This window comes from Octodon degus, unplaced genomic scaffold (genome assembly GCF_000260255.1).
Source record: "Octodon degus isolate 3935 unplaced genomic scaffold, OctDeg1.0 scaffold00033, whole genome shotgun sequence".
NCBI lineage: Eukaryota > Metazoa > Chordata > Mammalia > Rodentia > Octodontidae > Octodon > Octodon degus.
Genome location: NW_004524609.1, coordinates 3305126 through 3328039, shown reverse-complemented (window position 1 = coordinate 3328039; position 22914 = coordinate 3305126). Strand labels below are relative to the sequence as shown.

Here is a 22914-nt window from a genome sequence, read left to right as displayed (position 1 = left end):
CAGGTGTGGTAGCACATGCCTGTAGTCCCAGCACACAGGAGGCTGAGGCGGGCGAATACATGTGAGTTTGAAACCAGCCTGGGCTACAAAGTGAGCTCAAGGCCAGCCTGAACTGCAGAGTGAGATCATGTGAAATCGAGTGAACAAATGAGGCTTGTGTTAAGGGATACACAAGAAAAAGACGGCACTTTGAGGGTGTGCCTCAGTGGTAAAATAAATGTTTAGCCTTGTGAGTTAGGTCCTCAGCAATACAGGAAAAATAAGGTTGCTGGCCCTCTCTGCTACTGGCCTCAGCCATAAACTATTTGCATAGTTATAGTGATGTAAATATGGGCAATTAATATAACCAAAGCTTGGGTCAGGGTGATGTTAGGTGACTGAGGGCGGGGGAAGTGGGTGGGGCAAGGTAACTGCAGAGTTTAGTGCTCATTTACCATGGTAGAAAGTTAGTAAAGAAATTTCAGCGATTGGTAAGTCATCACCATGCAAACATTATTTAAGAATGGTCGGGATTGAGCGACTGCCTAGGCAAGTACAGGGAGCAGGGTTTGATCCCCAGTGCGCACCCTGTCCAACCCCCCCTCCCCCCCACTGAGCTGGCCTCCAAGGCTGGGTGGGCATGGTGGTGCACGCCTGGAATCCCAGTGCCAGGGAGACTCAAAACGGGAGGGATCAACACAAGTCTGAGCTGTCTAGTGAGACCTTGTACCAAATACATTAAAAAAAAAAAAAAAAATTGGGCTAAGGAAATATCTCAGAGGCATAAAGCAAACACAAGGCCCTGGGTTCAATCCCTGGTACAAAAAAGAAAAGAAAAATGGTGTTAAAAGCAGAATAATTCTGGGGCTGGAGAGATGGCTCAGTGGTCTAAAGCATCTACTTGAAACAAGCTTGGCAAAGCACAGGGACCTCGGTTTGATCCTCCAGCACCACATGCCAGCCAGCCCCGCCCCCTGGTGGGCTGAGCTGGCCACACACACACACACACACACACACACACACTCTAAATAAATGTAATAAATAAAAATAAATTTAAAAAAAGCAGAATAATTCATTAAAAGAATTGAAGATAATTACTTCTGGGAAGCGGTTAAGGGGATTGGGTCAAGAGATTTAAAAATTAAAGAGTACCATATAATGACATATTTTCTTACAGAAATTAGGGAATTTCAAGCCAGGCATAGTACCAGAAGCCTGTTTCAAATAACAAAACAAGATCTGACTAACTCAACCTGTTTCTGTTTTCCTTTTAGGTTTAAGTTTTTGAGATTGAAGTAGGTCTGCACATTAGGAACTCATGTCTTTCCTTGTAAGTAAACCAGAGCGAATTAGGGTGAGTGTTTCCATTCTTCTGACTATTTTTCTTTTCTGAAAATAAAATGGCTTTTGACAGATATTATAGGTGGGTTTTTTGTGTGAAAACAGAATCATGCAGAAGTGAGGGATACAGAAGTAAGGCAGACGTTGCAGCCTCTGCTTTGCAGAAGAGAACTTTCAGGAAGAGGCTGACCAAGGCCCACAGAATGTACCGCAGGACCAGCCTATCTGATGGAGAAGAAACAAGGAGACTTTGTTAATGAATAAGTAGCAGTCACATGCACTAAGTGGACAGCCCTTAATATAGATGTACAGCTGCTAATGACCTCCCCATTTCCTTGGCTTTTAAGGGGCTTGGTTTTAAAATTAGTGATTAAATTGCAATTACTAGGGCTGGGGAGATGGCACAGTAGAATAAGCGCTTGCTAAGGGCCTGAGTTCAATCCCTGGTTCCGCCAAACAAAAAACCAAAAACCACACAAACAAATTGCAATTACCACAGCAGAGTTTTCTAAGGATAGTCATTACCATTAACTGAGAACTTTGTGAAATTCAACATGAAAAATTTCTTACACTTTAAAACTCTATCAGCTGCAGGTGCTGTAGATATAGCTCAGTGGAATAAGTGCTTGGCTGGCAAATGCAAGGTCTTGAGTTCGATCGCTGGTACTGAAAAAAAAAAAAAAAACAACTTTAAAGCTCTATCAGCTGAAATGATCTCAAAAATAAATACTAGACTTAGCTTTTTAATAACTGCCCATATGAAACATGAGTTTACCAATCTCTTTAAATATTAAAACACAGATCATGTTTTGGGGCTGGTGAGATGGCTCAGTGGTCTAAAGCATCTACTTAGAACAAGCTTAGCTAAAGCTCAGGGACCAAGGTTCAATCCCCCAGCACCACATGCCAGCCAGCCCCGCCCCCTGGTGGGCTGAGCTGGCCACACATAAATAAATTTTAAAAATTAAAAAAAAAAAAAAAAAAAAAAAAAAAAAAAAAAAAAACACAGATCATGTTTTGTGGTATAGTACAAATAAATATTTTAGCTTTTGCTTGATTTAGTGCTGGGAGGTGAACCCGGGGTCCTCATGCCAGGTGGACGCTCTACCACTGGACTATACCTCTAGCCCCACAGATATTATACTGTTTTTTTATTTGGAGGGAAATTGTTACAAAGAACAACAGAGTGACTTTACAGCTCCAATTCACAATCTTACACAACTTACTTCAGGATGTTTATCATCATTATGTCTGTGTGTAAGAATATTTACATTGTAAAGTCAGTGTTAAAAGGAAAAAATGATAACTCTCCTTAGTCTGAACTCCGTGCAGAGAGTGCTTGCATGCCAACCTTTGCACCAGTCCTTAAGTAAAACATAGTCTTGATGCCATTAATTTTCTAGTTGAACCTCGCATGATTCAGATGAAACCAGACCATGATCAGGATGATCCATCAGTGTGATGGAAATGTAGCACTTACTTGAAGTAGGCCGGGGAGGTGGACTGTAGGCCGACCCTGCTAGCTGGGCCCTTGTGAACTTCGTAAGAAATGTAGATGACGATGCCGTGGAGCCCTTGGGCCCTAAGGGATAAAAGAATATGTAGCTGTGTTTGCTTTTATAAGCTGAGGTATGTGTAAAGCTTTCCTCGCTGTTTTCTGTATTTTGAATTCCAATAATACCTTTCCAGTTGGCAGTAATGATCCAAAACATCTATAATAGCTAGCTATGGAATGAGTAAGAGAGAGCGAATAATCGCTTCCTCTATAGGAAGGACAAAAGCATTCTTCACTATTAGAGCAAATACTGTGTACTTCCCCATCTGTCAGAGTTAGGGTTTAGTCGTTCTTCTGCCTCAGATTTGGAGTAAAGAGGAATAGAGAAAAGGATTGATCTATTATTTGTGGTTGACTTCAAGATTCTTTTCAAAACTTTTTCATAGAAATGTGCTCTGTATTCTGTCTGTACTGCATGATTCTGCTTTTAGCTGTGGTTTTATTTGTCTGAAGCTGATAGCTGATTTGTTGTGGTTTGGAAGACATACTAATTCTCTTTGGGGTTTTCCTCTTTAGCGGTGGGTCTCGGAAAAGTTCATTGTTGAGGGCTTAAGAGATTTGGAACTATTTGGAGGTAAGTATGTTATGCCACTTAGCTACCAATTCAGGATACATATCACAACTTTCGTTAACTAAATCAGTTTATACAAATTAGCCATTCTGAGAGCAGTGTAAAACTATAGTTGTTTGATTTATTTGGCTCTTTTTCCTTCCCTTTCCTTCCCTCCCTCCCTCCCTCCCTTCCTCCTTCCCTCCCTCCCTCCTTCCCTCCTTCCTTCTGAGATGAGGTTTCACTGTGCCATTCAGACCAGCCTTGAGCTCCCTTGTGACCCAGGCTGGCCTGCTCGCAGGGATCCTTCTACCTCAGCCTCTCATGGACGTGTGCCGCCACACTCGGCTGTTTGGCTCCTTTTTGAATATTTGTTTCCGAAAGATTTCAGGACTCAGCTGGCAGTTGTACTTGACATACCTTCATTGTTAGAAAGACAAACCACTGTTTATTTAAAAGCATATAATTTTTCTTTTGAGTATCCAGCTGAAATACTTACTTACATTGGTGGTACTGGGGCTTGAACCCAGAGCGTTCGCACTGTGCTACATACCCAGCTCCTTTTTATTTTTTATTTGAGACTAGGTTCCCCTAAGTTGCTAACTTGTGGGGTCTGGGCTCAGACTTGTGATGTTTCTGCCTTTCTCACTCATCGGACCCCTCGCTTCCTGCTAGAACTGCAGGCTTGCACCGTGTGCCCAGCTCAGTGTGTGGGACTTGAATGAATAGGTTTTGGATTTGATTGCTTTAGGTCCAGCTCTCTGGCTGTCTTTTGGGGTGTTGTTTTGAGAGTATCTCACTTTGTCATTCAGGCTGGCCTCAGAACTAGACAGCTTCCCAGCTGTCTGCCTCAGTTTCCCAAGGCGTAAGATTATAGGCGTGCACCTCCACACCCAGCTTTGCCATTCCTGTCTTTTAACAGTGCCCTGCTGCCTTGATGGCTTTTAGAGCTTTCAGTGATAACAGACAGCTGCTGTCACACAAGAGTCATAGGCTCACCACCACTACCGCTCCCCTGTATCTGACCTGAGCAAGATGAACATATATACATGGTTGTTCTATGTAGTTGCTTTATGAACTTGGTATTACTAAGTATGACACAAACTGGGGTTTGCCTTCTACTGGGAAATGGAGTCTAATTTTCTTTCAGTACACTCTTCTTCACTTCCTACTTTTGCTGCACTGCTTTAAGCAGCTGGGTCTGCTGTTTGTATTCCAGAAAGCCGATGTCCAAGGAGGAGGAAATTTCTATTTTGATAAATTGAGACTAATTTACTTTGAAACTAATCTCTAGCACTATAGTTGGTAGTTCCTTCTTACAAGAATGCATTTTCCTTTTTAACTGCACTCAGTCTAATTTTGTTTTGTGTGGTTTAAGATACTTACAACTGTATAATTTACAACTGTGGAAATGGGTGATCCACTTCTGTACAGTTCAGAATCAGTCTCTCTTCTTCTCCCCTCTTCCCTCTCTCTTCCTTTTCCTTTTCGTTGTAGCACTAGGAATTTGAAGTCAAGGCCTTCACCCTGAGCTACATTTCCAGCCCTGCTTTTCATTATTTATTTTTGAGACAGGGGCTTGCTAAGTAAGCTGGGCCTGAACTTGCAGTCCTCTTGCCTTGGGCTCAGACTGCTGCTGAGATGATAGCATGTGCCACTAAGGCCAGCGTTTACTTATTTATTTTTGTGGGGCTCAAGATCAAAGTCAGGGTCTCACATATGCTAGGCAAATGTTCTGCTGCTGAACTATACTCCCAGCCTCCTACCTTAATTTATTTACACTTCTACAAAATTGGAAAAGTCAAAAGCACCTACAGAGGGGTGGGAAGATAGTTCAGTAGAATAAACGCTTTCCTGGCAAGCGCAAGGGCCTGAGTTCAATTCCCAGTTCTGCCCCCCCCCCAAAAAAAAAGCACATACAGAATTTGTCTGATTCAAAAACAAAATTGTTTCAACTGTGCTATGATTTATTCCTTTTTACTATGAGTAGCAGAGTGCTGTAAAGCCCCTACTTTGTGTTCAGGATAGAGAGAGAGGAACTATTAAGTTTGGCTCTGAAATCAGCCTGTTTAACACGGTGTGCTGATGACAAGTAAGTGTATGGCCAGGACTGTCGTAGTCGAGTGACCCTCAGGACGGAATGCCCTCAGTAACCTCCACAGGTTTGGAAGAGCCGTGGCTTCATGTTTAAAACCCTGTCGAGCTGCAGCACTTTCACTGTGGATCTGCGCATGAGTGTTTATATGTAGCGCTGCAGCCAGCCTTTTCTGTAATGACTCTTTAAGTAACTTCGATTGATAAATGTAGTGCAAAGTGCAGTAATTGCTGTTCTGAATGTGAGCATGTCTTCTGCTAAACAACACGATGCCAACTGTCAATTTCTCTACTCCAGAGCAGCCTCCAGGTGACGCTCGGAGAAAAGTAAGTGACTTTCTGGGCGCTAGCAATATGGCTGTTGCATGGAGATGACTTGTGCAAGTTTATATGTACTCTATCGGCTTATTGTTTTGTTTCTATCTTTCTGACATTGAGCTTTATTTTTACTCTGATTCATTCACTTGTAGAGACTCAGGTTTCTCCCTGGAAAGGCTGATGTGTGGTTTAGAGTGAAAACATCTCAGGCACTTCTGGGGGCTCTTCTGAGGACTAAGATCTCCTTCCTCCTCTGCCCAAATACCCACCGTCCCCTCACCCCCCCATAAATGTTACCAATCTGAAGTGCGGTTATCTGTTAGTGCCTGGTGGTTCTAATTTATCCATCCTCAGTCTACTAATAATAGATTTCAATCCGTAGAGATAATACAGATCTCTGTCTAGGTCATAAAGCAGGACTTCAGTCCCCTATCTTAAAAATGAAACCAATTTAAAAGTACAAACCACAAAATGCACATTTGCCATCGGCGCAGGCTGCAGGACTTACTCTGCTTCCTCTTCTGGCTCATGTTACCCAAGGAAGCAGCATAAGAAGTGCACAGCGAAGCACGTTACTTTGGAGAATGGAACAGTGTCTTACGAAACAGGAAGATAAGAATTCTCTTCTAAGTGTACTTCTTTCTTGGGCTTCTAAGTATTTGCATCTTTTGTAGGTAGCCCCAAGTTGACTGAAGGAAGATGATGTTGACTAAGAATATCTTTTTGAGTCGAGGATACAGCTCAGCAGCACAAGCACCTTTCCGGCAAGCACAAGGTACTGAGTTAGATTCTCAGTACCCTCCCCCACAAAAAGAATTTGTTTTAGAGTAAAGCTTTGACTGCGCTTATATAGTCTCAGAAGCACCTGTCTATAAGACCCCAGAAATTTGGCTTTTGAGACAAGATCTTGCTATGTAGTTGAGGTTGCCTTGATCTTACTTGGTAGCCCAGGCTGGCCTCAAACTCAGGGCAAGTCTCCTGTCTGCCTCCCGAGTGCTGGGATTACAGGTGTGTGCCACAGCATCTGGCTGATCCAAATCTTTTTTTTTTTTTTCACTCAAGAGAACAAAAAAGTTAACCTGTAGGATCAGTTAGATTTTTTTCAAAGTACAGTGCCAATTATATGTAATTTTATATATCCACAGCTGCCAGCATTCTATCAAAAGCCATCCTGTGTGAAACCTGTGGAAAGTGGAATGTGTTTATATGGTGACATTTTCTAAATGTTGTCTTTGTATGCTTCATTGCATTTTTTGTTTTCTTTTTGTGTTTTGGAGTGTATTTTGTTTATAAATTATTTAAACATTTTATGGTAATTTGGAGATGTCAGTGGCTTTTATATTATTCAAATGCTTCATAACAAATAAAATGCCTTTTATGGTTTGGGAAACTTAAGAAAACTGTGATAGGATTGATTTTTTCCTCTGAGCACCTAGACATTGTACGTTATGTAAATAAAACTGTACCATCTTATGTTCACACAGAATGGACTAAATATTTCATCCTTTTCGTCTGAATTGAGACCTGTAAATCTGAAACAGGGCAGTGAGCTAACTTCCGTGCCTTGTTTCCTGGGTAGTCCACGGGCTTTCCTAAGTCACGGTTCCCTGACGTAGGTAGACCCGCAGGACCCACAAAACACAAAGCCTCCATCTTAGCGTCGTCGTCATTGAGCTGGGGACAGCAGTGAGGGAGGAGACGCAACAGTCACCAGTTGATTTCGTGTAGTTTCAGACTGAGCTTTCTGTTACCTGGTGACACTGATTTCATTGAGAGCAAGTGTGTGCTCACTGGTTTTAGAGGTGGAGAACATAGGGTGCTGAACGACTGAAGTCGCATCGTAAGCCCTAACCAGCAGAGGTTCCCCATTCCAGAGCTTTGCTCCGGTTGTATCTGTCTCTTGCTGTGTGTCTCTCACCTGTGTGAGGTACCTAGCATGTAAGAACTAGTTGTTTTTTTTTTTTTTAAGCAGTGGCACAATTTATTTGAAAAGGCAGAAGTGAAGAGTGTGACTCTGACCCTGTAGGGTTGAGCTTGAGCCACGTGAGAGAGGGAAAGCCCTGGAGGAAGTAGGGAGGTTCCAGGAGGGAAACTGCAGTGGCCGTAGCTGTAGTAACGGATAACCTTAAGGGCATTCTAAGAATGAGGCAACTGCAAGTAGCTACAGTGACAAATGCTCATGGAGTTTATCTGCAGAGATGAATTTAAAAAGTATACAGTGGCTCAGTAGAATAAGTGCTTCTCTGGCAAGCGCAAGGGCCGGAGTTCAATCCCCAGTTCTGAAAAAAAAAACAAAAAACAAAAAAAACCTATACAAACCAATTACTTTAACTGGTTTAAAGTGAGTTCAATCCCTGGTACTGCAAAAATAAATAAATAAATAAAGCTAAAAATAAATGACGCTCCATTTGGGTTTCCTTCATTTTTTTGTTGAGACAGGGTCTTGCTGGGTAGTCCAGGCTAACCTTGAACTCACTGTGTACCCAGACCAGCCTTGAACTTGTAGCTGTGACTACTAGGTTTCATCATTACGGGCCCAGCTCCACCTGTGTTTCTTTTTTTTTGCTCTGAATACCTTCAGGGCATGTTTGGCTGGCTTGAGTTGTAGGGATCGAACCACAGCAACCTGAGCCTGACTGCTTGGTTGAAGAGGCACTTAAAGAACTGAGCTAAGGGGCAGGCCCCCACCCCCCGTGTTTCTGTGTCCTTCACTCTGTGCCATTTTGAGTGGAAAGTCACTTAAAATAGATAGTAATAAAGAGAATAGAATTCATTTATATTGAATGCCTGTTATACGCTATGTAGTACTAAGCTCTTTACATATCTGTTATGATGTAATAGCTATAACAGGCCTGTACGATGGGAATTAGACCACTGCTGAGACGCCAGATCAGCACAGAGAGGCAGACGGTTGAGAGCCTTCAGTGGTGTAAACAGCCCACTGGGCACGAAAGCCATCGGTTTGCTGCCCCTTGGTTAGAGTCACTTGCCTGGGGTTACAGGCAGTGATAACCCAAATCCAAATTGTGTGCCTGTCTGGCGCTCAGTGTTATGCCATACATTTTACTGGAACTAGCCTTTCCAAATTACCTTCCTAAAATTCAGTTGATATTCGCACAGAAGTTTCGTGGACAGGTATCATTGAGAAATGCGAGGTCAGACAGAGCTGAGCAAGGTTCTTCACTGCTGAACTTCTCCATGCTTTGATATGTACGCCTCGTGAGTCTCCTCGACAGAATGCATGTGCATTTCCTAGCTTAATTGGCTGTGGAAACTTCTTGTACACCAAGTGCCGGGTTCAGTGTTCCATAGGGCCTGCTTTGGGAAAATCTTGCACTGAAAAAGCTCAATAGCAAAAGGTCAGAGATAGAGAGAAGCATTTCACCGTGAAGAAAGTCCACATGGCCAATAAGTATTTGAAAAGACACTTACGGGGGGGGGGGGGGGGCCCAGGGGGGGGGGGGGGGGCGGGGGGGGGGGGGGGGAGGGAGATAGCTCAGTAGAATAGGCACTTGCCTGGCAAGCACAAGGTCCTGCGTTCAATCCCTGGTACTGCCATAAATAAATAAGTAAATACCTTTAAAAGGAAAGAAGAAAAGACACCTTTATCAATAATCAGGGAATTGTAAAGCAGGCCCACAATGCAATTGCCAAAAATAAATAAATAAATCTATCTGACAATACTAACTATTGGGAGAAAGGTAGATTAACAAGAAGACTTTTGTTTTGGTGTAACCATTTTATTTATTTAATTTTTTGGTGTAACTTTTTTTTGGAACCGGGGATCAAACTCAGACTCTTGCACTTGCTGGGGAAGTGCTTATTCTACTGAGCTATCTCCCTGCCCCCCCCCTTTTTTTTGGTGGAACCGGGGATTGAAGTCAGGCCCTCACACTTGCCAGGCAAGCGCTTATTCTACTGAGCCATCTCCCTGATCCATGGTGTAACCATTTTGGAAAATAATTTGGCATGGTCTCACCAAGTTGATTGTTCATACACTCCATGACCTACCAGTTTCATCCACTCCTAGGTAAAAGCTTTAGTCAGGAGACATAGCCAGATGTGTGTATAGTAGCACAGTTTATCCTAGCAGAATAGGCAAACAGTTCAAAAAGTTCATCAAGTCTTAGATAAACTGAGGTGTGTTTGTGAGGAATATTATTTAACAGTGAAAATGGATGAACTATAGCCAAAGACAAAAATATAGCTGAACCTTAGAGAAAAAGTGGATTAAAAGGGCCAGGCAGATAGCTCAGCAGACTAAAGTGCCTGCTTAGGCAGAGCACAGTGGCTAGGGTTCTTTTCCTGGCGTGCCGTGCCAGCCCCAATCCTGTGGCGCCCTGAAACGGCGATTGAGACTGGGCGTGGTGGAGTGTGCCTGTAATCCCAGTGCTTGGGATGCTGAAAAAAGGAGAATCACAAGGTAGTGAGAACTTGTACTAGATATATAAAATAAATAAATTGTTTAAAAAGTGGATTAAGGGGCCTGGGAGATGGCTCAGTAGAATAAGCACTTGCCTGGCAAGCGCAAGGGCCTGAGTTCAATCCCAGGTACTGCACAAAGAAAAAACAAAAATGCCCTTCAGTGATTGGGTTGGACTTTGCTTGACTAAAACCTTTTAGTGTCAGTTAAGTATGTGGTTAGGAAGGCAGGGCCCCACCTGGGTTCTCTCATAGGCAGACATTATATATATATATATATATATATATATATATATATATATATATATATTTGGGCCTGGGGAGGGTTTTTGTTTGTTTGGCTTGTAGAAAAGCTCTCCCAGTGCCATGCAGGCTGGCCTCGGACTCCGACCCCTGGCCTGTCTCCCGCGCCGGCTCCTAGTCAGCTGTGCTGCCACGCGTAGCTGAGCAGCGCCAGACGTTTGCACCCGGCTGTGCTCAGAGTGTCGGCGCAGGAGCATCCTTTCCCTGGCGTGGGCCTGGGTCGTGTGTCGGCTGATCTTCACAGGCCTCATTTTCAGTACTGCAAAGTAGAGATATCTGTCCCACCTACCTCACCGCCTTATGAGCAAGCTCAGCTGCACTTGGAAATGCTCTGTGAAAAGTACATTCTGTCTAAGTGACGCATTGAGCGTGATCCGTTACATTTGGTTTTGAGACGGGCTAGCTGTGTCACTGCATTCCCCAGGCTGAGCTGGGCCTCCTGCCTCAGCCTCCCGAAGTACTGGGAGCACAGGTGCCACCACACACAGTTTGAGCCGAACTCTTCGGGCTCTTCTGTGGCTGAGAGCTGAGGGCCGAGTCCCTGGCCTGCAGCTCCGAGTGCCACTCACCGGTAAATGTGAAAGGAGGACCAGCCTGGCCTCGCGCTGTGCGGAAGAGGGCTCTTCTTCTCGCCACGTTTTTGCTTCCCTTTCCTTTTTCTCTTTTTCTTCCGCAGTGCTGGGGACTCAGCGCAGGGCCTCTGCACTGAATGCATCCTTAGTTCTTTTCAATTTTGAAATAGGACCTCATTAAATCCCAGAATTGTCCAGACTGGGCTGGAATTTGCAGTCCCTCCGCCTCAGCCCCCCAGCTTGCTGGGACAGCTCTGTACCACCCTTTCTGCTGGACACATTTTTCTGAGAGTAAGACTTAACGTTTGACCTTTGGAATCTTGCAGCAAGGAACTTAAAAATAGACTCCTAACGCATTAGGAAGTTAAAGAGAACTCTTCGCCTCTCTTTGTCTTCTTTTCTTTTCTAAGTATGTCTTTCTCCAGGCACCCTTTCCCCAGGTAAGACTTTCATAGACTTAAGCAAAGGGGTTGGTTGTTGGTAGGGACAAGCAGTTCAGCAGCTGGGGAAAGGGCTTCTGCGCGGCCCAGCTCTGTTGGCAGCTGACGCCACTGCTGCCCGCCGCGCCGAGCACTGATCTTCTATTTCTCCCCACATACTCCTGGCACTGTTTCTTTGCCAGCATCTGGATTCATGTTTAGATGTGAGTGGCCACATCTGTCCCCCTCCCATTCTTGCCCCATTTTCTCTATTAACCTAGTTTTCTGTTTTCTTTAGACCAATGAGGCGAGCTCAGAGTCGATAGCATCCTTCTCCAAGCAAGAGATCATGAGCTGCTTCCTGCCAGAGGCAGGGTGTTACGAGCTGCTCAGTGTTCTAGGTAACGTGCGGGAACTGTCATCGCTCTTCAGCTTCACAGACCTGTGGTCCAGAGGCTGAGGCGGGAGGGTTGACGCGAGTTCACGGCTGTCAGGAGCCCAGGGTCAGCCTGAGTCACAAAGAAGACTCTTCTACAAAACAAAACAAGAGAAGACCAGACTAGGCCAGGCCAAACCTGGCTGAGCTTGCTTTGGGTTTCTGCTGCCAGGTATTAGAAGAAATCAAGTTTCCAGAAGAGAAGGCCTTTCGTAATTTTTTCCTCATGGCCATACAAATCTGACGTCCTGGGCTATAGTCAGGTAGAGAAACAACTAAGAGGAAGAGGCCAAAAAATTTAACTTTTCTGTTGAAATCAAGCCACTTTTATTTAAAGAAGACAGAAGACTTGCTATTGTCATAAACAGTGTCTTTTTTCTTAGGCAAAGGATTTGAGGACCTGATGACCGTTAATCTCGCAAGGTATAAACCAACAGGAGAGTACGTGACAGTCCGCAGAATTAACCTAGAAGCTTGTTCCAACGAGATGGTGACGTTCCTGCAGGTAATAAAGCACAAGTACGGCACTGACGGCTGGGCGCTCGGCTCTGCCGTAATCGCAGTGCGTTCCTTACCCAGCTGTCTGAAGCATGTGGTGAGAAGTAGGGCAAGCATTCAGAAGTGGCAGAAACTTTCAGTAAAGAGCCTTGGGCACTTAGCACCAAGGCCTGGGCGGTCGCACGCGGGACCCAGTTGATGGCCCCATTTTCTGCTTCAGATCTTCCTTTCTGGCTCACTTTTTCATTTATTATTCAGAGAAGCTAAGTAGTAAGTGGCAGCGGCATGTGTCAGAGCCAGTGTCCTGACATGGCCTGCGAGCCCGACACCAGGACCGTGTTCTAGCTAGTAGCATCCTGTTTGCCTGAGATTCTTGCCTGTTCAGGGAGCAGCTAGCCTCCCTCCTGTTGCACCGAGACCACAGGCCTGGACTTGGGGCAGCTGTGGCTGTAGGGCCCAGTGCAGCACATCTCCGGTCTGCGCACCTGCAGCCCAGCCCTTCTGCATCTGCCAGGTTTCCTGCATCAGTGCTCACCTGGTGGTGCTCGAGCCCCAGCCCCTCTGTTCACAGGAGTGTGCCGGGGCTGCAGGCGGAGCCGAAGGCCACTCCCAGCTAAGTTATGTGAGGGGAGACACAAATACTTCCCTTCTAGGGCCAGCCAATTAGCTCAGCAGATTAAAGCTCCTGCAAGCAGGTGCAGGGGCCAGGAGTTCGATCCCCCAGCCTGCCGCACTGGCTCCGCCCCTGGGGTGCTCTGAGATGGCGGTTGAGACTGGGCGTGGTGGCACGTGCCTATAATCTCAGCTCTTGGGAGGCTGTAAACAGGCGGATCACTGCAAGTCCCATCTAGTAGTGAGACCCTGAACGCCCTGTAGACCCTTCCCTAAAATACAGGAAAAAACAAAAAACAAATACATTTGTTCTGGAGCACATTGAATTGTGTGGTTCTTCTGGCTCTTACTCTCTGAAGCAGTGGCCGGGCAGAAGGGACAGCCCATTCAGCCTTAGCTTGGGTCCCAAAGGCTGAGACCCTGGCATTTCTGTAATTCTTCTAATTATTTAGTTTTTATACTTGTTATAGCTGTATCTGAGGAAGGGATCACTTATTCTGAGATTGCTGGAAAAAATCTCTTTTAATGTTTATTATCCTTTGTTCCTTAATATTTTCTTATTTCTGTCACCTATTGTATATGTACGTATTTGTCTTTTTGAGGCAAGTTCTTCCTGCCTTAGCCCCTTAGAGCACTGAGATTATGGGCGTGTACCATCATGCCCAGGTTCTTTTGATTTTTGAGGTAGTGCCTCACTCTGTAGGCCGGGGTGGCCTTGAACTTGCTGTGTATCTGATGCTGGCCTCAAACCTGTGATCTTCCTGTCTCAGATGTTCAAGTGCTGTGATTACCTACCACTCGGGGCTTGCTTCCCTCCCCTTCCACCTCCCCCCCTTCATTCCCCCTCTCTCCTCTCCTTCTCCCCTCCATTCCCCTTCCCTTCTTCCCTTCTCTCTTTTTAAATACTTTTTTTTATAGAGAGATTTGCTATGTAGTTGTGGTGGTCCCCCAGCTTCAGCCTACCAAGTGCTTCTTCGGATTCTTGCCGGGTCCAGAGCCACCCTGAGGTCTAATCTGGCGAAGCAGGCAGGCTTCCTTGTGGGGCCTGCTTTGTCCTGTTTTGGAAATACTGGTAGACTACTCATAGGCCTCTGAGAGGAGCACCCAGAAAGAATAGGGTCCCGTGTGGCTCATCCTGTCACATCAGTGCTGGGCAGCGCCCCTCAGGGCCCCTTGCTTCTGGCTTCAGCTTTGCCATTGCTTTCAGGGGGAGCTTCATGTCTCTAAGCTCTTCAGTCATCCCAACATCGTCCCGTACCGAGCCACCTTTATTGCTGACAACGAGCTGTGGGTTGTCACAGCGTTCATGGCCTATGGTGAGTACAGAGGGGCTCTGGTGGCAAGAGCCCCGGACTCCGCTGGCAGGGCGCTGTGTGGTACTCTCTGTCTCTGCCACCCTTTGCTGTCTCCCTGCATTCTTTTCCTCAGGCTCAGCAAAGGATCTCCTCGGCACGCACTTCCTGGACGGCATGAGTGAGCTGGCCATCGCCTACATCCTGCAGGGCGTCCTCAAGGCTCTGGACTACATCCATCACATGGGCTATGTGCACAGGTGCCGCTCTCTTGGGGGCTTTGGTTTCTACTCCCGCTTTTTGAGACAGTCTCTCCCTGTGCAGCCAGGATGACTTGGGACTTTACTGCAGCGTGAATGTGCGACTCAGCGTTAGCCTTCTGCGAGCTGGCTGCACCACAGCCAGCTGTGCACAGCACCAGGGATGGACCGCAGGCCTTGCGCTTGCCGGGCGAGCGCTGGTTCTGCCGCGCCATCTCCCCGGCCCCTGCAGTACCTTCTTAACCGGAGGAAAGGTTCTGCGCCCTGAGCCCCCAGGGGAACATTTAAAGTTGGACTGCAGTGGATGAAGCAGAGTTTATAACCAAGATCTGCCTTCCAACCGTGCCTCTGACTTGGGAGACAGTCTCCTCGCCCGGCAGTACTGACACCACTGACTTGCTCTTGAGTGGGCAGCTTGGTCCTGAGGATTGCTTTGCTTTTCCTTCTTTTTTTTGAGACAGGGTCTCACTATGTAGTTCAGGCTGGCTTTGAACTCACTATGTAGCCTAGGCTGGCCTCGAACTCTTAGCAGTCCTCCTCCCTCAGCCCCCACGTGCTGGGATCGCAGGCATGTGCTGCCACCCTGGGCTGTGCCCGTGCCACAGATGAGGACCATCTGAGGTGGATTGTTGTCCTCTGTTCCCTGCCTGCCTTCTGTGTGCCCCAGAGTTGGTCTGTGCTGAGTGGCTGAGAAAACTCTTGCTTAGAGGTGATGTCAGGGAGACCAGCTCCTGCTAGGGAGGGTAATAAAAGGACACAAAGATTAAAGGCCTAATTATAATTTTTTTCCTTATGTTTTTATATTTTTTTTCTAACTATGCATTTAAACCTGCAGACTTAAGGACATAGTTTCGTGACCTGAGGCATAGAAGAACTGAGTATTTCAGAAGCATACAACGTAAACCAAAAAGAGATGGGTTCAATTATATCAAGATAAGGGGGCTGGGGTGAGAGCTCAGTGGAGTAAGTGCTTGCCTGGCAGGTGCAGGGTCCTGAGTGCAATCCCTGGTACCACCGAAAGGAAAAGAAAAAAGGTTAAGGGCCAGCCAGCCAGCCAGCTCAGCGGAGTAAAGCACCTGCTTAGGCAGACTCAGGCCTGGGCTGGGGGGGTTTGATCCCTGGCCTGCTGTGCCAGCCCTGCCCCTGGGGCATGCTGAGACAGTGACTAAGACTGGGCGTGGTGGTGCACGCCTGTAATCCCAGTGCTGGAGAGGCTGGAGAAACAGGAGAATCACTACGAGTCTGATCTGTGTAGTGAGACCCTGTAGACCCTGTACTATACTAAATACATTTAAAAAAAAAAAAAAAAGACATTAAAGGGGGCCAGGGAGATAGCTCAGTGTCTCAAGCACCTGGCTGGTAAGTACAAGGTCCTGAGTTCAATTCCCAGTAGAGAAAAAAAAAAGGATTAAAGGTTTCTGTTCAATAAAATACCATGAAAAAGTGAAGAAACAAATAACACAGTGGAAAATGTTAGCTTTGTCTAAAACACAAAGATTAGTAACAAGGAAATTTTGCAAATCCACAAGAAAAGAACAGCAAGATAAGAAGTAAGTGGGCAAAGGAGATGAAGGTCACATAAGAGGAGACGCCAAAGATTAGGGATCATAGTATACTCAAGCCTGTCAGAGGAAAGCACGTGAAAGGAAGGTGTCACTTTGTACACAGAGCTGGTCGGCGTGGTGGTGCATGCTCGCACCCCAGCACTCTGGAAGACTGAGACAGGAGGATCTCAGTTTTTAGCCCAGCCTGGGTACTTCATGAAGACCTTGTCTAAAAAAGAAGAAAGAAAAACACCTACGGCAGGGCTGTCAGTGGTAGGAACAGCCCGCTGCAGCATGCATGCTGTAGGTTCACCGCTGCCGGCTGAGGGCCGTAGCTTGGTGCGAAGGCTCTGTGTTTAGTCCACAGTGCCATTAAAAAGAAAAGACAAGTGGTAAATAGGCCAGGTGCGTCCTGGGGCAGTAAGGAGAGGGCCGTGTCCCAACAGTGGGGTGCCCCAGTACAGCCAGTCAGACAGAACCAGCACCCTCAGTGCTGCCTCTAGGTGTCTGTCCCAGAGAAAGACCCGTCAGGAGCATGTGTGCGGCAGGCGCTGTCAAAGTTGTGCTGAGGACAGCTAGTGTGAATGTCCTTCCCTGGAGAATGGATGAGTACAAGTGTCGCATCCACCCTGGACTCGAGGCGACAGTGAGAAGCACAGCTCAGCAGGATGTGGTGGTACACACACACTCTCTACTCTGGAGGCTGAGAAAGGAGGATTGCGTGTTCAAGCCCAGCCTGGGCCACGTAGCAAGACCCTATCTCAAAAACTAGAGAGGGCTCCGGCAGCGCTTTCCTGAGATCAGCTCCCAGAACTGGGGTGAGGGCAGAGAGCCGAGAGCAAGGTCATGACGCAGGAGGGTGTGCTGCTTACACAGGTGGCCTTAGGAGTGTAGCACGAGGGAAAGCAGAGCCGAGAGTGTCTCCAAACAAGTGCAGACGTGTGTTTTCAATCTGCCTAGTGGTGCTGTGCTGTCCAGCTTTTCCTTTTTCACTGCATACTGTTTTGGAGTATTTTTGGTAGAAAATGGGGGAAAAGAAGGTCTTGCACATAAAAGAGGACAGAATATAAGAAAAATTTGAGTTTAATTACATGTAAATGGCCTCATGCTACTATTTTGTGTATGTTTGAGATTTTTCATAAAAATGTGTTTGTGTATGTATAAAATGCACGCTCCCACCTCTGCCCACCTCCACCCGAGCAGCCAGCCAGATACAGTGTAAAGACGGAAGGTCTGTGCTGTGAAGGGCTCCCGCTGCCCATGGCATCCTGTCTGCCCCCCCAGGAGTGTCAAGTCAAGCCACATTCTGATCTCTGTGGATGGGAAGGTCTACCTGTCTGGCTTACGCAGCAACCTCAGTATGATCAGTCACGGGCAGCGGCAGCGTGTGGTGCATGATTTTCCCAAATACAGCATCAAGGTTCTGCCGTGGCTCAGCCCGGAAGTCCTGCAGCAGGTGCGTGCATTGACCCCAGGGCGTCCCCAGCAGCACTACCGACTGCTGAGTTCCGGAGAAGCCTGTGAGAATGTCCTGGCACAGGGAAGCGTGCTTCTGCGCCGAGGAAGAGGGTTTTGGAGGGAGGAGTTGCAGCTGGCCAGCTGTGCGGGAGCCCCGAGTGCCTGGGCATCGCCTGCGTGCTGCAGATGGTGCGGCTTCTACTTGGCCGGCTCCGGAGCCGCCTGCCTGCAGAAGAGAGCTGTTAGGAGCTGCCTGGCGCTCTCCAGTCCCAAGCTGAGCAGAGCGGCCGCATTTCCTCCTCCTCATTACATGCAAACGAGACACGTGTTCCTGTAAAGGAGCAGTTAGCCCCCAGCAGCCCAGGCGAGGTCTCAGCAGCTGGTCCGAGCGGTGGGACAGGCACTCTTTCTTAGTTTTTGCGTCCCTTTTTGTTTTCTAAACAATCAGCAGGTTACAAATAAATCATCTGTGGCTTTTTTCTCCTGACTTAAGAATCTTCAGGGTTATGATGCCAAGTCTGATATCTACAGCGTGGGGATCACAGCCTGTGAACTGGCCAACGGCCACGTCCCCTTTAAGGACATGCCTGCCACCCAGGTGAGCCGCGAGCCCAGGGCTTCCGTTCTGTCTGCCTTTCCCACTTGGGGACTCAGGCTCGGGCTGGCCAGCAGGGCGCAGTGTGCTGTGCTGTGGAGCCCCGCCCAGTCTGGAGAGAGCCCAAGGGCTGCCGTGTAAAGGGAAGCGCTACTGAAAACATACAAACTAAGCTAATCAATTTTTGTAAATTTATAAAGTATCTTCTGTCTTCCTACTTGGGTGAAGAAGATCAGTTTCTAGTTTAGAATGCTCAAAACATCTTAGAGTTACATGCCATCACATCCTGGGCCACACCTTTGGGAACCTCTGTGTGCAAGTTTGCCTCTCATTCAGGACCTGCCTGCCCTTTCCTTGCAGGTACCCCTCTGGCTTAGGAGTACCCAGGCAGTGACACAGTGTGTCCTTAGTTGACATACTCAGGGAAAGAATCCAAAGGCTGCTTGGGGACAGAGTGCCTGCCTAGTGTGTGAGAGGCACGAGGTTAGATTTCCAGTGCCACAAAGACAGCAAGAACAAAATTTCCTTTGGGTAAATCCGGGTGCAAGAGCTTTGGGTCTGGAAGTAACCCATCCAGAATGTTCTGCAGTGTTGAATACCCATACCTGTGCCATCCCGGATGGCAGCCATCAGGCACCTGTAGGTAGGAAGCATTTAAAGTGTGTCAGTGAGACTGAGGGCCTGAACTTTTAACCTGATTAGTTTAGATATAAAAGGCCACCTATGGCTAATAGCTGCCCTATTAGTGCTGCCCTAAAGAGTTCTAGATTTTTGGCTTGGACAGTCATTAGGCTCATGAAAATGCCCATAAAGATAGCAGCATTCAAAGTGGGGGGGAGGGGGGCAAGGCCTGCCGGATTGCTCAGTTGTTTAAAGTGCCTCTTGGGCACACCCAGTCAGGCCCAGGGGACGGCGGTCATCCCCAGCTCCGCATGCCCGACCAGACCTGGTCTTGAGGCAGCCAGAGCTAGCCAAAAATTAAAAAATCCTTCCAAGTGAGGCTGGCTTTACATGTATATTTCCAGGGCTTTGAAACAGCTACCCCTGCCCCGCACCCTGCTCCTGTGTAGCCTGTCTGGGTTGGCCCAGGATGTGGTGCCACAGGTGTTATGTCATGGGCCCTGCTGGCCCACATGTGTATGTAAGACTTGGGCTGGGTTTCAAGGAAAGTGCCTGGGCTGTCCCCTCTACCCTAGGGTAAGCATTGAATGGGTCGCAGGGAGAGGGAACGGGCCCTCTTCCAGCCGCACTGAGGGGTCCTCACAGTCTGTCCCCTTCTGCTGTCTGTTGGCCTCGCCCGGAGAGCTGCTGATCAGGTGGTCTGCATACCTGTGAAAGTCAGCTGTGCTCAGCTTCCATCTTCTCCCCGAATACTACATTTGTGGGGACGATCATATTTCTGAAGAGGTCTTTTGGGCCTTGGGGCCCCTTCTAGCTCAAGCCCCGACTTGCCTCCCCAGATGCTGCTGGAGAAGCTGAACGGCACAGTGCCCTGCCTGCTGGACACCAGCACCATCCCTGTGGAGGAGCTGACCATGAGCCCCTCACGCTCCGCAGCCAACTCTGGCCTGGGTGAGAGCCTGGCCACTGGCATCCCCCGGTCTTCCAACGGGGACTCGCCTTTCCACCCCTACCACCGCACCTTCTCCCCACACTTCCACCATTTTGTGGAGCAGTGCCTTCAGCGCAGCCCAGATGCAAGGTATCTGTATCCTCCTGTCCTGGGGCTGGGCTTGGGGGTGGCGCAGGCAGAGGCCAGCAGGCTCCCGAGTTGGGCCAGGGCTTGAGGGCATGCGCCTCTCAGGAGGAAAGGGAGCTCCCTGGGAGGGATCGTCAGCTCATGGGTGGGCTGAGAGGCCAGTTCTGGTGAGCTGAGGCAAGAATAGAGGGCACCTGAGGAGGCGTAAGGCAGGGTGTAGGGCAGGGGCACAGGGTGATGTGGGTCTCTTCCCCTTTCTCTCCAGGCCCAGTGCCAGTGCCCTGCTGAGCCACTCCTTCTTCAGACAGGTACAAGAGCAGTGGCTCTTCCCCCTTGTGTCGTCCTGCCTGTGGTTCCAGCTGCCCGAGTTCCCGTAGCCGTGTAGCTCTGGGGCCTTTAGACATCTCCTCTATCTTTTTGAATTAGAGAAATGAAGCCCCAAATGCTGCTGCTACTCCCTCTTCATGGATCCTGGCTCCAGAGCCCATTTCACCACTCAACACTTTCCTCCCACAGATCAAGCGACGTGCCTCAGAAGCTTTGCCTGAGTTACTTCGTCCTGTCACCCCAATCACCAATTTTGAGGGCAGCCAGTCTCGGGACCATAGTGGAATCTTTGGCCTGGTGACAAATCTGGAAGAGCTGGAGGTGGATGACTGGGAGTTCTGAGCCTCTGCAGACCCGGCTGGCATGTTCCCAGCCGCCTGGGCGCAGAGAGGGCGTGGAGGACACTGCCCGCAGAGCTGGCTGTGGCTGGTGGAGGAGCATCTGGAGAGGTGTCTCCGGTGCTGTGCAGCTGCTGAGACACAAGGACTCAGGATTGCAAAGATCCAGTCGCAGGCCCACCCCGCCCTCGGGCTGTGGTGGCCCCGGGGCCACAGTCCAAGCCCAAGGTTTGACGCAGCAAGCATGGCATTGCCACCTCTTCTTCCTTCCAGTTGCTCTCCTGCCAGCTGAGTTTCATTCTTTTCCTTTGTTCCCAGATCCGGTAGGCCCATGAAGGGGCAAGCTCAAAGCACCCTTCCTCCCTGGCCCTCTGGCCACTTCCTAATAACGGAAGGGGAAGCTTTCTCTCCCTCTCAAGCAGCAGGTTAAAGCATGGACAGTCCATCCGCGTCCCTCATATTGCTGGGACCTAGGCGCCACAGACTTCTGGCAGCTTCTCTGCGTAGCAGACCTCCCCACGAGTCTGTCCTCATGCCTCCGGCCACTGTCCTGATGCTTCTCCAAGGGCCGTCATTCTTGCCTCACCCGAGAGCTGTGTTAGTTTCATTATCAGAACACATTAAAATGTGTAGAGCATCTGCTGGAGGTTGGCGCTGGTGTGCTCCTGTGGGCGCGGGGATTGCAGGCCCGCGTCCTACCATTTGTTTAAGAGAAGCCGCGAAGACTCCTTCCTGTGTCACTGCACCCTGGGCTCTGCCACCCACCCGTGGGCCCACAGGAAGCATTGCATGAGCTGAGACAGCAGGGCCTGAGCAGCCTCACCGTGGCTTGGGCTGCACCTGAACGCACTGTGTAGCCCCAGGTGGCCTTATTTTTTTTATTTTGTATTTTTGGTGGAACCCGGGCTTGAAGTCAGACCCTTGTGCTTGCCAGGCAAGCGCTTATTCTGAGCTATTTCCCCAGCCCCCCAGTGTGGCTTTAGACTCCTAGTGATCCTCCTGTCTTGGCCTCTGAATGCTAGGGTTGCACCATCATGCCCAGCAACATTTTTTTTAAAGATCTGTAAGAGATGATCTGTTCACTATCTAAAAATCAAAACTGCGTTTTTGCCTGTGGCCTTCAGCCTGTTGGGAATTGGAGCGATCCGGGTGCCAAAGGCTGTAGGACCACTTCCAGCCACTAGGGGTCAGGGCAGAAGATGCTCAATCTGGTTTAGAAAACGGCGGAAAAGGGTTTTGTCCTCACCGCTGGTGCTAATACCGGAAGTGCAAGTGACCTTAGAACTAGACCTGCCTGCGCCCATCATCTCGACTGGCAGCCAGTGAGCAGGAGCAAGGCCCAGCTCCGGGGCCTCCCAGCCTGCATGCAGGTGCACGTGTCCTGGACACTCGGCTCTGGCCTTGGCTCGGCCTTGGCAGTGCCCAGGGTGTGGGCTCCACCTCTCCACACAGCCCCTGGAAATGTCACACTAAGGAAGTGCCTCTCCCTGGTCCCATCATAGGCCCTGGCCATTTCCTCGGAAATTTTAACACCGGTTTAAAGATGAAAAATGTAAAAATTTCTTCCTTTGAGCAGTAACAGGCTGAAACGAAGGAATGACACGCACTCTGCAGGAGACCTGACGAAATGAGCATGCCCTGCTAATCTATTTCCAGCTGCTGCTCAGCTCTTAATGTACTTAGCACAGGGTCTCATCATGCCGTCCAGATGTTCTCTTGCCTCAGTTTCCCAAGTGCAGTAGCTTGGGACCCTAAACTGTCCCCATGCTAGGCTGAAGTGCCCTTTCGCCTTACGCTTTCTGCCCAGCGGCCTCTGCAGGCCGCTCATCCTCAGGTCCCAACTGCTGCTTCTGAGGTAGCCGCACAGAGCCCGCCCCGAGCTCGCCTGGCCGTGACCGCGGGGCCTGGGACAGCCCCTTGGAGCTGCGCGCAGTTGTGCAGTCCTTAAATGCGCATCAGGGAGTCCTGGGGCCGCCGTCTCCCCCTCGGCCACACACACCGTCACTCACACACAGTGCAGGAGAAAAGCTGAGCGTGGGCGCAGGCGAGCCAGGAGAACGCTGGGGGCCGGGCAGGGCGCGGCGCTGTCCTCCCCGCCACGCGTGGGCCGCTCCGGAGCTACCAGCTGTCCTCCTGCCGCGGTGTGGGCGCACTGCAGCGGTGCCCTGCGAGGCGGGCAAAGCCTCCGGCTCCGGGCGCAGGCCCGCGCCAGGGAGCGCCCGGCACTTGGGCAGCGCCCAGGCTCTGCTCACGGGCGGGCACCGGGGCCTGCGGTGCCGGCAGCTCTGCCAGGGGTGCACTA

General features: G+C 48.9%; 1 protein-coding gene across 11 annotated transcripts in view; it reads left to right on the top strand.

Annotated features, from left to right (window-relative positions):
- Window positions 1–21251, top strand: part of Strada (STE20-related kinase adaptor alpha) — a 32852-nt gene extending 11601 nt beyond the window's left edge. For 4 of the 11 annotated variants that reach the window (XM_004630018.2, XM_023714062.1, XM_023714063.1 and 1 more), the window contains 12 exons: window positions 1254–1333; window positions 3392–3449; window positions 5818–5846; window positions 11852–11954; window positions 12373–12494; window positions 14307–14415; window positions 14528–14651; window positions 17480–17651; window positions 18147–18251; window positions 19709–19950; window positions 20213–20255; window positions 20464–21251. In XM_004630018.2, coding sequence (XP_004630075.1) covers window positions 1298–1333; window positions 3392–3449; window positions 5818–5846; window positions 11852–11954; window positions 12373–12494; window positions 14307–14415; window positions 14528–14651; window positions 17480–17651; window positions 18147–18251; window positions 19709–19950; window positions 20213–20255; window positions 20464–20616 — 1296 coding nt within the window. In that variant the 5' untranslated portion in view covers window positions 1254–1297 and the 3' untranslated portion in view covers window positions 20617–21251. The remainder of the gene's footprint in view (window positions 1–1253; window positions 1334–3391; window positions 3450–5817; window positions 5847–11851; window positions 11955–12372; window positions 12495–14306; window positions 14416–14527; window positions 14652–17479; window positions 17652–18146; window positions 18252–19708; window positions 19951–20212; window positions 20256–20463) is intronic. The other 7 variants (XM_004630020.2, XM_023714068.1, XM_023714069.1 and 4 more) reach the window with 4 other exon arrangements.
- The last annotated feature ends 1663 nt before the right edge of the window (window positions 21252–22914 follow it).